The sequence below is a fragment of the Canis lupus genome, chromosome X (genome assembly GCF_011100685.1).
Source record: "Canis lupus familiaris isolate Mischka breed German Shepherd chromosome X, alternate assembly UU_Cfam_GSD_1.0, whole genome shotgun sequence".
Taxonomy (NCBI): Eukaryota; Metazoa; Chordata; class Mammalia; order Carnivora; family Canidae; genus Canis; species Canis lupus.
This window is the reverse complement of record NC_049260.1, coordinates 43,332,221-43,347,070: the sequence shown is the minus strand read 5'-3', so window position 1 is coordinate 43,347,070 and position 14,850 is coordinate 43,332,221. Positions and strand designations below refer to the sequence as shown.

General features: G+C 38.7%; 1 protein-coding gene across 1 annotated transcript in view; it reads left to right on the top strand.

Annotated features, from left to right (window-relative positions):
* The first annotated feature begins 424 nt into the window (after positions 1–424).
* Positions 425–14,850, top strand: part of DGKK (diacylglycerol kinase kappa) — a 97,687-nt gene continuing 83,261 nt past the window's right edge. The window contains exons 1-4 of the mRNA XM_038588790.1: positions 425–436; positions 1,787–1,922; positions 2,394–2,500; positions 2,815–2,940. Coding sequence (XP_038444718.1) covers positions 425–436; positions 1,787–1,922; positions 2,394–2,500; positions 2,815–2,940 — 381 coding nt within the window. The remainder of the gene's footprint in view (positions 437–1,786; positions 1,923–2,393; positions 2,501–2,814; positions 2,941–14,850) is intronic.

The window sequence follows — 14,850 nt, the reverse complement described above, 5'->3', positions numbered from 1 at the left end:
ACTAGACTATGAACTCCCTGGAGGCAAGAAATTTGGATCATTTATCTGTATGGCTCCAGTGCCTTGTATCATAGATAAGCCAAACACAGGCAAATACTGCATGATCTCACTTATATGTGCAATCTAAAATAGTCAAACTTTGGGCACCTGGGTGTCTCAGTAGGTGAAGTATCTGCCTTTGACTCAGGTCATAAGACACAAAGTTGTCTTAGTAACTACTGGAGGAGGAAAGGAGTTTGGAAGGAAGGTAGGAACATACTTGTAGAGTTATAATTTAGTGGCTTGAGAAGTAGAAAGGTGTTGGGAGCTCAGACTGCCAAAGCCAAGACTTTGTCACTTCCTCGGGACTCTTCACCATCTACTCTGATTTTCTTTTTGCTTTGTCAGGGTCTAAGCATGCAAGAAATATTGCAGTCACAAAGTGATGTCAAATCAGGTGAGCTTTTAGCTCATCAAAGTAGCTTTTCCTCTGGAAGCTTCCTAGTCAATCCAACAGCAGCACATGATCAGCATGACAGAAGGGGGAAGGAGGGATCAGAGTGCCATGTATAGGCTATGGTTTAAATGGCTAATTCCTCTAAATTAATCAAGGCTGAATACTTAACGTGCTAGAATCCTCAATAGCTCTCTGTATATATAATGGACCACTGTCAGCTGGCATCAGGGAGAATATATTGTTCTTTTTAAAGCATTGTTAGACCTTTACAAACCCTACCTATTATAAATATAATCCATTATTTATTGTCAAGAACAAAAAGCTAAATGTGTACACCTATGTCTACACTTGAGAGGAAGGCATAGAGGGGAAAAAATCAAACATTCATAGGAATTAGAGAAAAGGTAGAAGAGTCCCACAGAATGCACACCCAGAACAAACTTGGCAGTTTTTGATGCCCACCCTTTCCTTTCTCCTTTCAACCCCCAAACTAGTTGCTGATATACCCTCTGCCTTCCCCACAATCATGAACAGTCAGGCTGTGATAAACAAATGCAGCATTTACAGGCAGGTTAACAGTAAATGTCAAATTCAATACCATGAAATAGGACACCAAATAGAATATCATTTCATGAGGGCAGGGACTTTGTCTTATTCATATAGCTCCAATGCCTTAAAAGGTGCTAAACACATAGTAGTTACTCAGTAAACATTTCTTTAACGAACTTTGAATGAATTAAATTGATTAGCCAGGAAACTCCTACAGGTAATCAGAATGTAGCATTCAGGGGAAAAATGCTGGGGCCAAGAAGCCCCTGAGATGAAACTGTTGTCCAAGCAATGTACTACTCTGCTTACCTGCCAGCAGTAAGGCCAGGAAGGGGAATGTATATCTCCAAGAGATACTTAAAGCATTTCTTTAACCATCCTTAGCCCAAAGTCAGAGATCCCTGCCTCCTCCCTTTCTTGCCTGGCCAAATGACTTGGATTATCATGGTATTTCCAATTAACCACCTCCTTTAGCTGTCTACTCAAAGAGAACCAAAGCCAACACTGACAGAACTAACTTTGCTTAGACTAAACCAATACAGTGGTTTGGCCAAGCAGTATAGAGATCATTGCTCCTGTCTCCAGCTCCAATTGCAGGATCTACATCCCTATTCTTTTTCCCTTTCCAAAACCACTGAGAGAAAAATTGGAGGTGAGAGATTTGTTAGGTATTGGCTCCAATATTCAGCCTTCTTCTTCACACCTCTGACATCTAACAGGCAATTTCAGACTTAGTAGCAGATTTTCTAATATGTCTCTGTGATTAACTCTCTATTCTCGCTTCTCTTTGACTTATTTTAGATACCTGCAGCAGAAAACAACCCTTTCCTTGTTGGAATGCACTATTGGTACTCCAGTCACAGCCCCAGGACCCAGCACTGCAACGTCTGTCGGGAGAGCATTCCTGCCTTATCTACAAATGTCATCATCTGTGAAGGTACCTTTCTGATTACTTTAGGAAATGGATCCCAGTGGATGGAGATAGGGGTGAAGGAGCTCATGTGGCTTTAGCGTCATTGACTCATACTAGGTCATCGACTCTACTGTAAGGTTAATTCTGACACTTAACAGACTGAAGTAAAGAGATGGGAGGAAGCTGGCATGAGGGAAAATTCTCATGATTTAAATGGAGGGTTGGGTCTGAGAGGGTTGGACAACATGATCACAAGAGTTGGAGTAACAGAAATCACCTCATTTTTGCCATCAGTTTCCATTCAAGTCAGATAGCATAAAATTTAGTCAGTAAAAATAAAAAGGAACTAGATAATATAAGAAATAGGCTTTTGGAGATGGGTCAGAACTATTTAGATGCATCTAAATTCTAACTTTCAGAGAAGCTTAGGGAAGGGCCTTAGAATCTTCACTGTCACCAGATTCACATCCATCTTTTTTCTTCCTTTTTTCATAGTGTGCAAAGTGAAATCTCACAAACTATGTGCTTTGAGAGCAAGTAAAGATTGCAAATGGAATACTTTGTCTATTACTGATGACCTCCTCATGCCTGCAGATGAAGTAGTAAGTACCAGCCATCTTCTCTTAAAGCCACTCTTTCCAATCTCTTTTTTAGCCAGGATACTCAGGGGAAGAAGCACTTCTTCCTGTCTCCATACAACCCAAGTAGACTTCCTCACTAGGCCTACAATCCAACCAATCTAGAAGAATGAAAGCCCCCCAATTCCAGCTATCATCACTTGCTAGCATTGGAGTGGGGAAGGCAGGACCACGAAGAACCTAAATGTCCTCCATGGGGTAGTATAGTTACTCCAGCTGGCCCTTTCTCTCCTTATATCTCTAACTTCTACATCTTATCTTTTTTTTTTGCCCTTCAGAAAACTATGCCTCATCAATGGGTAGAAGGAAACATATCTGTCAGTTCTCAGTGTGCAGTATGTCATGAAAACTGTGGCAGTTACCAAAGACTTCAAGACTTCCGATGTCTCTGGTGTAATTCTACGGTAAGACTCTTCTCATCTCTTTGATACTTAGAGAACTTAACTTCTAGAGAAGGGGTGGAGTTAAACTATGTGCCTACACATAAATAGAAATCTCAGAGATCCTTGCCCCAAAATAGATTATGCAGATTACATAGTATAGAGCTCAGTATCTTACCTTTCCAGATATGGCTATGGAGTCTTAGAGAAAAAGACTTGACTCTCATCTTTAATGGTTCTTAATTGGTGAAGTCTACTAGCAAATGGGAAAAGCTGAATTCTGTTATAACAGTATAGGCAATTAAAAAATTAAATTCTGAGTCTACCCTAAGAAAACTTCTCCCTTTCTCATTCACTATTTCCTGGGAACTTGTAATCTTTGTTAATTAATAATGGTTAATAATATTAACACCATTACTATTGCCACAATGTACAAAGTGTTTTGTATACGTGGTCTCATTTAATCCTTACAACAAACTAGGCCTCATTGTCCCCATTTACAGATGAAAAAAGTAAGATGATTTGCTCAAGGTCATGCAGCCAGTAAGTAGAAAGAGTCTTGATTCATACATAATTCTGCAAAAGCTGTATTTTTAACTACAATACTACCATGCTTCTAAACCATAGTTCTTAACTGGGGGTGATTTTTGCCCAACCCATAGGAAACATTTAACAATATCTGGAGACATTTTTTATTGTTACAACTTGGGGAGAGAGGGTGTGCTATGGGATTATAGTAAGTAGAGGCCTGAGATTCTGCTAAACCTCCTATAATGCATAAGACAGCGCCAAATAACTATCTGGACCAAATTATCAATAGTGCCAAGGTTGAGAAACTCTGATTTAGACCTTAACTTTTATTTTTTTCCAAAGATTTTATTCATGTATTTGAGACCGAGGGAGAGTAAGAGGTAGGGGCAGAAAGAGAGGGAGAAGCAGAATCCCTGCCAAGCAGGAACCCCCGACATGGGGCTTGCTCCCAGAACCCTGGGATCATGACCTGAGCTGAAGGCAGATGCTTACCCGACTGAACCATTCAGGTGCTCCTAGACTTTAACTTTTATATGCTCCTGTCAAACTGATTATTCTAGACAAGAAGAAACTGAAGTATGAGCTTCCTTTTAGAAGACTTTGGGTCCTTCTACTTTGCTCATCAGTTTCTCCTGGAAAGGAGCTTGGACCCTCATCAGGCACCCCAATTTTTGCAGCTGTCCCCAGGGGATATCTCTAGATCATACAGATCTGGTGGCCAGTGAGTGTAGGTCCCAAGAACTGTAACCAATGGAGAGAGAGTTCTTACGTAGCTACCACACCCAGGATACAGCAAGAGGCAACAGTATGAGGAATCCAGTGTTACTGTAAAGAGGACTCTTAGCATGTCTTCAAAATTATGGCCTTAAGGGCAGGCTTCTAATTAAACACATATCTAAGGGCCCACTGTAGTACTTTTTTGGAGACCTATGAGGATAGGCACCAACTTGGCGCTATCTTTCTGCAGCATTCCAGAGTGCCAGTATCTCCCAGAGAGGAACTTTTATATGCATCTGGTATGCCAGTTTTTTGCAACTGCTGCCCAGGTGATGCCCCTTTATTACCTGGATCTACTGGCAAGGAGGGCTTGCATTCCTGGGTCCTATGGGACTGTAACAAGTGGAGAGAGGGTTCCTGGACAAATACCATAAGCAGTGCACAGCACAGACAGCAGACTGAAAAGAGGCCTATTTGTTTGTCCTGGAGTTTCAGACTGAAGGGCAAGCTTCTGGCTTGGCATACATCTAGGACCCTACTATGATGCTCTCTGAGGATGAAAGCCCGTGGATGCCATTTGCACTCTCCTTCTGACTTGCTCTAGGTTACCAGTGCCACCCAAAAAGGAGCTTGCACACTTGTCTAGCACACCAATATTTGCAACTGCCATACAGGGAGCACTTCTAGGTCTCCCAGCTCTGGTGGCCAGTGGGACATATGCCTGCAGTCCCACAGAGCTACATATTTGCATACTTTAAAAGCTGATGTTTAAGGGTCTGGCTTCTAATCACCTGAACTAGATGCTGATTGAAATCCTCCCCTTTGGGACCCTGAAATGTCTTGGCACACCCTCAATTACTGGCAGCCACTGGAAATAAAATAGGCTATTTAGACAATCACAAAAATTTGAGAGACAACCAAAAACTAGGGCAGGGTTCAATAAGGTCCATCCCCTACACAAGGCCACACCCTTGACTGAGAGTAGTGGTTATTTAATTGATAGAAATCAATGCAGAGAGTGAAGGAAAATGAAGAAACAAAAGAATATATTCTAAATAAAAGAACAAGATAATACATCAGAAAAAAGCCCTTAATGAAATGTCTTATCTGGTAGAGTTCAAAATAGGGGCACCTGGATGGTTCAATCAGTTAAGCATCTGCGTTCAGCTCAGGTCTTGATCCTCAGGGTCCTGGGATTGAGGCCCACATCAAGCTCCCTATTCAGTGGGGACTCTGCTTCTTCCTCTGCCCCTCCCCCGCTTGTGCACTCTCACTCTCTCTCAAATAAAGAAATAAAATCCGTAGAAAAAAAGAGTTCAAAACAATGACCATAAAGATGCTCATCAAGCTCAGGAGAATGAACACAATGAGAACTTCAACAAAAAAAACATATAAAAATGAAGAAGAAACAAATAAATGGAAAAATAGTCTGTGCTAATGGACTGGAAAAATTAATATTGTTAAGGTGTCCATACTACCCAGTGTAATCTATAGATTTAATGCAATCTCCATCAAAATTCCAATGGCATTTTTCACAGAACTAGAACAAGTAGGCCCAAAATTTGTATGGAATAAAAAAATCTTGCCATATGCAAAAACATGGATGGACCTTGAGGACATTTTGCTAAGTAAAATAAGTCAGAGAAAAACAACTGCCATATGATCTCACTTATATGTGAAATCTTAAAAAAAGAAAAAACCAAGCTCATAGATACAGAGAATAGATTGGTAGTTGCCAACGTGAGGATAGTGTGAAGTGGGTAATGGGAAGTTTATACTAAACTTCCAGCTCTGAAATAATTTATGGGATGTAATGTACAATATGATAACTATAGTTAATCATACTACATTACATATTGGAAAGTTGCTAAGAGAGTAGATCTTAAAAGTTCTCATCACAAGAAAAAGATTCTGTAACTATGTATGGTGACAGAAGTTAACTAGACTTATTGTGATGATTATATCACCATGTGTTTAAATATCAAATTATTATGCTGTACACCTAAAACTAATATAAGGTTGTATGTTGATTATACCTAATAATAAAAGAAGGAAAATATAAGAAAATAGCAAATAGAAGTCACAGAACTGAAGAATACAATAACTGAACTGAAAAATACACTAGAGGGATTCAACATAGACTAGATGAAGCAGAAGAAAAGATCAGTGGATTCAAAGACAGGGTAGTGTAACTCACTCAGAGCAGCAAAAGAAAAGAATGAACAAACATGAAGATAGCTAAAGAAACTATAAGACAACATCAAGTGAACCAACATTCTCATTATATAGTTCTCATTATAGAAGGAGAAGATAGAGAAGAGGCAGAAAACTTATTTGAAGAAATAATGGCTGAAAACTTTCCTAACCTGGGAAAGGAAACAGACATCAGATACAGGAAATCCAGAGAGTTGCACATAAAATGAACCCAAGAGGCCCACATAAAGACACATTATAATTAAAATATCAAATGTTAAAGACAAGAAACAAATGTTAAAAGCAAGAAGAGAAAAATAACTTGTCATGATAATGGAACCCCCATAAACTATAGCAGATTTTTTCAGCAAAATTTGCAGGCCAGAAGTGAGTGGAACAATATATTCAAAATGCTGAGAGAAAAAAAATCTTCCAGGGGTGCCTGGGTTTCTTAGTCTGTTAAGCGTCTGCCTTCAGCTAAGATCATGATCCTGGAGTCCTGGGATTAAGCCCGACATCAGGCTCGTTGCTCAGCAGGGAACCTGCTTCTCCCTCTGCCTCTTCCTTCTGCTCGTGCTCTCTCTTTCTCTCTCTAATAAATAAATAAAATATTTTTTAAAAAGACTTCCAAATAATACTCTACACAGCACTGTCAATCAGAATGGGAGGAGAGATAGAGTTTTTCAAATAAAAGCTAAACAAGTACATGACCACTCTACTGGCCTTATAAGAAATGTTAAAGGGGTGACATCTGGGTGGCTCAGTTAGTTAAGAGACCAACGCCTTTTTTATTATTAGTTTCAGAGGTGGAATTTAGTCATTCATCAGCTGCATATAATAGCCAGTGCCCATTACATCAAGTGCCCTCCTTAACTCCCATCACCCAATTACCTCTTCTCTCCATTCACCTCCCCTCCAGCAATGCTGTTTGTTTCCTAGATTTAAGAGCCTCTTATGGTTTGCCTCCCTCTCTATTTTCATCTTATTTTATTTTTCCTTCCCTTCCCCTATGTCCATCTGTTTTGTTTCTTAAATTCCACATATGAGTGAAATCATATGGTATTATTTCTTTCTCTGACTGACTTATTTTGCTTAGCATAATACCCTCTAGTTCTATCCACGTTCATGCAGATGGCAAGATTTCATTCTTTTTGATAGCTGAGTAATATTTCATAGTGTATATATCTTTTATCTTTTTTTCCCATTCATCTGTCGATGGACATTTGGCTCTTTCCATATTTTGGTTATTGTGAAACATCCAACTGTTGTTTTCAGCTTAGGTCATGATCTCAGGGTTGTGAGATTAAACCCCACATCCAGCTCTGTGCTGGGTATGGAGCTTGCTTGAGGTTTTCTCTCTCCCTCTGCCCCTTCTCACCTCTAAAAAAAGAAATGTTAAAGAGACGTCTTTAAACTGAAATTAAAGGACACTAATTAGTAAGAGGAAAACAAATGAAAAATATAAATCTCACAGGAAATGGTAAATATATTGTAAAATTCAGAATAATCTAACTGTAAAGTTGGTAAATTACTTATAAAGCTAGTATGAAGGTTAAAAGACAAAAGTATTAAAAGAAACTATAGGGATGCCTGGGTAACTCAGTGTTTGAGCATCTGCCTTTGGCTCAGAGCATGATCCCAGAGTCCTGAAATCAAGTTCCACTTTGCCTCCCTGCAGGGATCCTGCTTCTCCTCCCTGTAACTATATCTCTGCCTCTGTGTGTGTGTGTGTACCTTTTGAATAAATACATAAAATATTTTTTAAAATAGACATTTTTATAATGTCTAAACATATAAAAATAGTTTTTTTAAAATAAAAGCAATTATAACTATAATTTGATAGGTGATACATGACATAAAAAGATGTAAATTATGATATCAAAAACATAAAACATGGGGAGAGTAAAATATAGAGATTTATAATGCAAACTTAATTATTATCAACTTAAAACAGACTGCTACAAAAGTTGTTATATGTAAGCCTCATGGTAACCACAAAGCAATAACCTTAGTAGATACACAAAAGATAAAGAGAAAGGAATATAAGTATACCACTACAGTAAATCTTCAAAGCATAAAGGAAGAGAGCAAGAGAAGAAAGGAACAGGAGAACTACAAAACAGCCAAAAAACAATGAACAAAATAGGAATTACATACCTATCAATAATTACCTTAAATATAAATGAATTAAATTCTCAAATCAAAACACATAGAGTGACTGGATGGATATTAAAAAAAAAAGACCCAGTTATATCTTACCTATAAGAGACTCACTTCAGATATAATGATACACATAGACTGAAAGTGAAGGGATGGAAAAAGATATTCCATGCAAATTGAAACCAAAAAGAGGAGGGGTAGTTATATTAGACAAAATAGACTTTAAAACAAAAACTCTAATAAGAGACAACAAGGTCATTATGTGATGATAAAGGAGACAATCCAACAAGAGAATATAACATTTGTAAATATTTATGCATCAGCATGGGAATACCTAAGGGCAAAATGCACAGCAACACAATATTAGGGAATTTAAATACTCCACTGTCATCAATAGATAGATTATCCAGACAGAAGATTAATACAGAAACATTGGCATTAAATGACACATTACACTAGATGGATTTAATAGATATATACAGGACATTTCATCCAAAAGCAACAGAATATTCTCAAATATACATAGACCATTCTCCAGGATAGATCATATATTAGACAACAAAACTAGTCTTAATAAATTTTAAAAGATTGACATCATATAAAGCATCTTTTATGACCACAATGGTATGAAATTAGTAATCACTTACAGGGAGAAAACTGGAAAAACCAAATATGTGGATATTAAACAACATACTACTGAACAACCAATTGGTCAAAGAAGAAATTAAAAAAATAAATTATTGGGACTTGATCAAGATAAAAAGCTTCTGCACAACAAAAGAAACAGCCAACAAAACTAAAAGACAACCTACAGAATGGGAGAAGATATTTGCAAATGACCTGTCAGATAAAGGGCTAGTATCCAAGATCTATAAAGAACTTAGTAAACTCAACAGCAAAGAAACAAACAATCCAATCATGAAATGGGCAAAAGACATGAACAGAAATTTCACCAGAGAAGACATACACATGGCCAACAAGCACATGAGAAATGTTCCACATCCCTTGCCATCAGGGAAATACAAATCAAAACCACAATGAGATACCACCTCACGCCAGTGAGAATGGTGGAAATTAACAAGACAGTAAACAACAAATGTTGGAGAGGATGTGGAGAAAGGGGAACCCACTGTTGGTGGGAATGTGAAGTGGTACAGCCACTCTGGAAAACTGTGTGGAGGTTCCTCAAAGAGTTAAAAATAGAGCTACCCTACGACCCAGCAATTGCCCTGCTGGGGATTTGCCCCAAAGATACAGATGCAGTGAAATGGCAGGACACCTGAACCCCAGTGTTTATAGCAGCAATGTTCACAATAGCCAAACTGTGGAAGAAGCCTCGGTGTCCATAGAAAGAGGAATGGATAAAGAAGATGTGGTCTATATATACAATGGAATATTACTCAGCCGTTAGAAACAACAAATACCCATCATTTCCTTCAATGTGGATAGAACTGGAGGGTATTATGCTTAGTGAAGTATGTCAATTAGAGAAGGACAAACATTATATGGTCTCATTCATTTGGGGAATATAAAAAATAGTGAAATGGAATAAAGGGGAAAAGAGAGAAAATGAGTTGGAAATATCATGAGAGTGACAGAACATGAGAGACACCTAACTCTGGGAAACGAACAAGGGGTGATGGAAAGGACGGTGGGTGGGGGGTTGGGGTGACTGGGTGATGGGCACTGAGTGGGGCACTTGATGGGATAAGCACTGGGTATTATACTATATGTTGGCAAGTCCAACTCCAATAAAAAAATAAAAAATAAAAGAAATAAAAAATACCTTGAGACACATGAAAATGGAAATACTGTGTACCAAAACTTATAGCTTGCATAATTCTGAGAAAATGGTGCTGTAGGAGGATCCTGAGATCACCTCATCCACAGACACACTACGTTAAAGCCATATCAGTGCAACTAATTTAGAAAATGACAGAAATACTGACAGAAGAGACCTTCCACAGTTAATTGTAGAGAGGAGGCCACAATGAAAAGGGTAAGAGGGGCAGAGACACTTGGGAACCAAACCCTTGTTGAGATTAACTACACATGAAAAAGACACCTAAAGTACAGAGAAGTGAGAGGATTGGACCCTACCACCAGGTACCCCAGGCACAGGGGACCTGAAACTGGGAAGACAAGTTCCCATAACATTTAGCTTTGAAAAACGGGGGGGGGGGATTATCTTCATGAGTTTTTACAATCAGCAGGGCTTATTTATGAGTACTTTAAAAATCAGCGGGTTTAGCTCCAGGAGAATCAGAGGGTGATAGGAAACTAGGTCTCTACTGTTAAAGGGACAGCATAACAAATAACCCAGCCAAGATACAGCATAGAAGCAACAGTTTGAGAAGCACCTGGGTTATAAGTGAATATTTATTTACTAATCCCAGAAAATGTGCTGGAAAAGCAAGAATCTTTAGGAGACTTCTCTAACAACAGAAGAGCCGTCAGCTGCCACTTCTCTCCCACCCTCCCCAGCCTAGATAGTTGGAAACTTGCAGGAACCAGCAAGAACAATCTTCAGCTAGCTTATTTACACTGTGCACTCTACCCCCATTCTCCTGTGGATATGCCCCCTTTCAACTCACCAATAGTTCCTACAAAGCAGCTCCTGCTAAATCTCATCTTGCAAGCAGCTCTAGCAGGGAAAAGCACTACTCCAAAGTGACTCCTACCTCGGAGAGAGTAAAAGATAACCACACACACCAGAACACCCACAGTTCCAGCAGTCAAACCTTATACTTGGCAGTGCAGAGAGAGTATCTTGTTGATATGTGTAACTGCAATCCTGGCAGATGGACTAGGAGCAGTCATCTGGCCTGGCTGCAGATCTTGCCCAACAATAAAAGCTTCTCAGGAGACAATGCAGGGAGAGTGTCCTGCAGGGCAGTGTGACTACTGCTCTGGTAGATGAGCTGAGGGCAGGCATCTAATCTGATTGCTAACACTGGCTTCTTAATAGCACAGGACCAAAACCAACACCCTGCCTAGTATGCCCACAACAGGCAAAGTGGGCCATTGCAGCCAATTGAACTAAAGGCAGACAGAGCTCAGCCACAAAAAAGAGCAAACACAACCCACATAGGAGGCACCACCAAAGTGGCTGGTTCTTATGAACAGGAGACATTGTGCTGCAGGGCACCATAAGATCCCTTCTTCAGGGGATCCCAGGGTGGCTCAGCAGTTTGGCTCCTGCGTTTGGCCCAGGGTGTGATCCTGGAGACCTGGGATCAAGTCCCACATCAGGCTCCCGGCATGGAGCCTGCTTCTCCCTCTGCCTGTGTCTCTGCCTCTGTGTGCGTGTATGTGTGTCTTTCATGAATAAATAAATTTTAAAAATCTTTAAAAAAAATCTCTTCTTCATAGGGCCATTACTTTTTAAGATCAGGAGATGTAACTGACTTAAATACACAGAAACAAAGAGTTAAACAAAATGAGGAGACAGAGGAATATGTCTCAAATAAAAAGAACAGAAAAAAACCACAGCAAAGGAGTTAAATGAAACAAAGATAAGCAATATATCTGATAACGAATACAAAGTAATGGTCATAAAGATACTTACTGGACTTGAGAAATGAGTGGAGGATCTCAATGAGATCTTCAGCAAAGAGAAAATATAAAAAAGAACCAGTCACAGATGAAGACCTCAATAATTGAAATTAAAAATAAACTAGAGGGAATTGGTAATAGATTAGAGGAGACAGAGGAACAGATCAGCGACCTGGAAAACAGGGTAATTGAAAGCAACCAACCAAGATAGCAAAAACAAAAAATAGTGAAAAATTAGAATAGGTTAAGGGAACTCAGTGACATCATCAAACATAATAACATTCACATTATAAGGGTCCCAGAAGGAAAAGAGAGAAAGGGTGAAGAAAATGTATTTGAAGAAATAATAGCTGAAAACTTCCCTAATCTGGGAAGGAAACAAAGATCCATATCTAGGCAGCACAGACATCCCACACCAAAATCAGTCCAAGGAGGTCCACACAGAGACACATAATAATTAAAATGGCAAAAACTAGTGATAAAGAAAGAATTTTAAAAGAAAAAGAGAAAACAGTTACATACAAGGAAAACCCCATAAGGCTATTAGCTGACTTTTCAGAAGAAACTTTGCAGGCCAGAAAATACTGGCATGATATATTCAAACTGAAAGGGGAAAACCTGCAAACAAGAATATTCTACCCAGTAGGGCTGTCATTCAGAACAGAAGGAGAGAATCTCCCAGACAAAAAAAAGCTGAGTTCATCACCATTTAGCTAGCCTTACAAGAAATGTTAAACAAAAGTCCATAATCATGAGTAAGAAAATTATGAAAAGAAGAAATTTCACATGTAACTGCAAGCATATAATAAAAGTAGTAGAGTAATCACATAGAGAACCATTATGGAGGTTAAAGCATAAAAACAGTGGGATGCCTGGGTGGTTCAGCAGGTGAGCATCTGCCTTTGGCTCAGGGTGGGATCCTGGAGTCTGGGATCAAGTCCCACATCAGGCTCCCTGCATGGAGCCTACTTCTCCCTCTGCCTACATCTCTGCCTCTCTCTCTCTCTCTGTCTCTCATGAATAAATCAATAAAATTTTTTAATACTATAAAAAATTTAGAAGCACAAAAGGAATAAAGTCAATTATATCTATAAAAATCAGTCAAAAGATTCACAAAATAAGATGTAAAGTGAAGAGTAAAAACTTAGTGCTTTTAATGAGTTCAAACTTTTTAAAAGATAGATTTATTTATTTATTTATTTATTTATTTATTTATTTATGAGAGAAAGCATGAGGAGAGGAAGGGGCAGTGGGTGAGAGAGAAGTAGACTCCCTATGGAGCGGCGAGCCTGACGTGGAGCTCAATCCCAAGACCCCAGGATCATGACCCGAGCTAGAACAGATGCTTAACCAACTGAGCCACCCAGGCGCCCCATAATGAAGTCAAGCTTAAGTGACCATCAACCTGATATAGACAACTATGTGCAAAAGTGTTATATACAAACCTAATGGTAGCCACAAATCAATAACCTATAATAGATACACAAGAAATAAAGACAAAGAATCCAAGCATATCACTAAACAAAGCCATCAAAACACAAGGCACAAGAGCAAGAAAAGAAAGGAACAGAGAATTACAAAAACCACCATAAAATAAGTGACAACTGGCAATAAGTGCATACCTATCAATAATTACTTTCAATGTAAATGAACCAAATGCTTTATTTAAAAGACATAGAGGGGCTGAATGGGTAAGAAAGTAGGACCATTTTAGTGAAAAGGATTATAGGGGAAAGGAGAGAAAATGAGTGGGAAAAATCAGAGAGGGCAACAAAACATGAGAGACTCCTAACTCTAGGAAATGAACAAGGGGTAGTGGAAGGGGAGGTGGGTGAGTGAGGTGATGGGGTGACTGGGTGATGGGCATTGAGGGGGCACTTGACAGGATGAGCACTGGGTGTTATACTATATGTTGCCAAATCGAACTCCAATAAAAAAAAATTACATTTTTTAAAAAAGAAAAAAAGAAAGAAAGCAAGACCAATCTGTATGTTGCCTACAAGAAATTCACTTCAGACCTAATGACACATTCAAGCTGAAAGTGAAGAGATGGGAAAACATTTATCATGTAAATGAAAGCAAAAAGAAAGCTGGGTAGCAATACATATGGCAGACAAAGTAGACATTAAAACAAAGACTGTAACAAGAGACAAAGAAGGACACTACATACTGAGAAAAGAAAAAACCTAGAGGAGAATATAAAAATTATAAATATTTATGCACCCAACATGGAAACACCTAAATATATAGTGTCACCACTAACAGACATAAAGGAAGAAATTGACAGAGATAAAAATAAAATAATAGAGGACTTTTACACCCCCACTTATATCAATGGATACATCATCCAGACAGAAAATAAACAAAGAAATAGTGGCATTGAATGACACATTGTACTAGATGGATCTAATAGATATATTTAGAACATTCCATTCAAAAACAGCAGAACATACATTCTTTTCAAGTGCACATGGAACATTCTCCAGAATAGATCACGTTAGGCCACAAGTCTCAATAAACTCAAAATGATTGAAACCATATTATGTTTGCCTTCCAACTATAGTAGTATGAAATTAGAATGAATCTGAGAGAGAGACAAACCATAAGAGACTCTTAATCATAGGAAACAAACTAAGGGGTGCTGGATGGAGGTGGGGTAGGGGAATGGGGTAACTGGGTGATGAACATTAAGGAAAGCACATGATGCAATGAGCACAGGGTATTATATAAGATTGATGAATCGTTGACCTCTACCTCTGAAACCAATAATACATAACA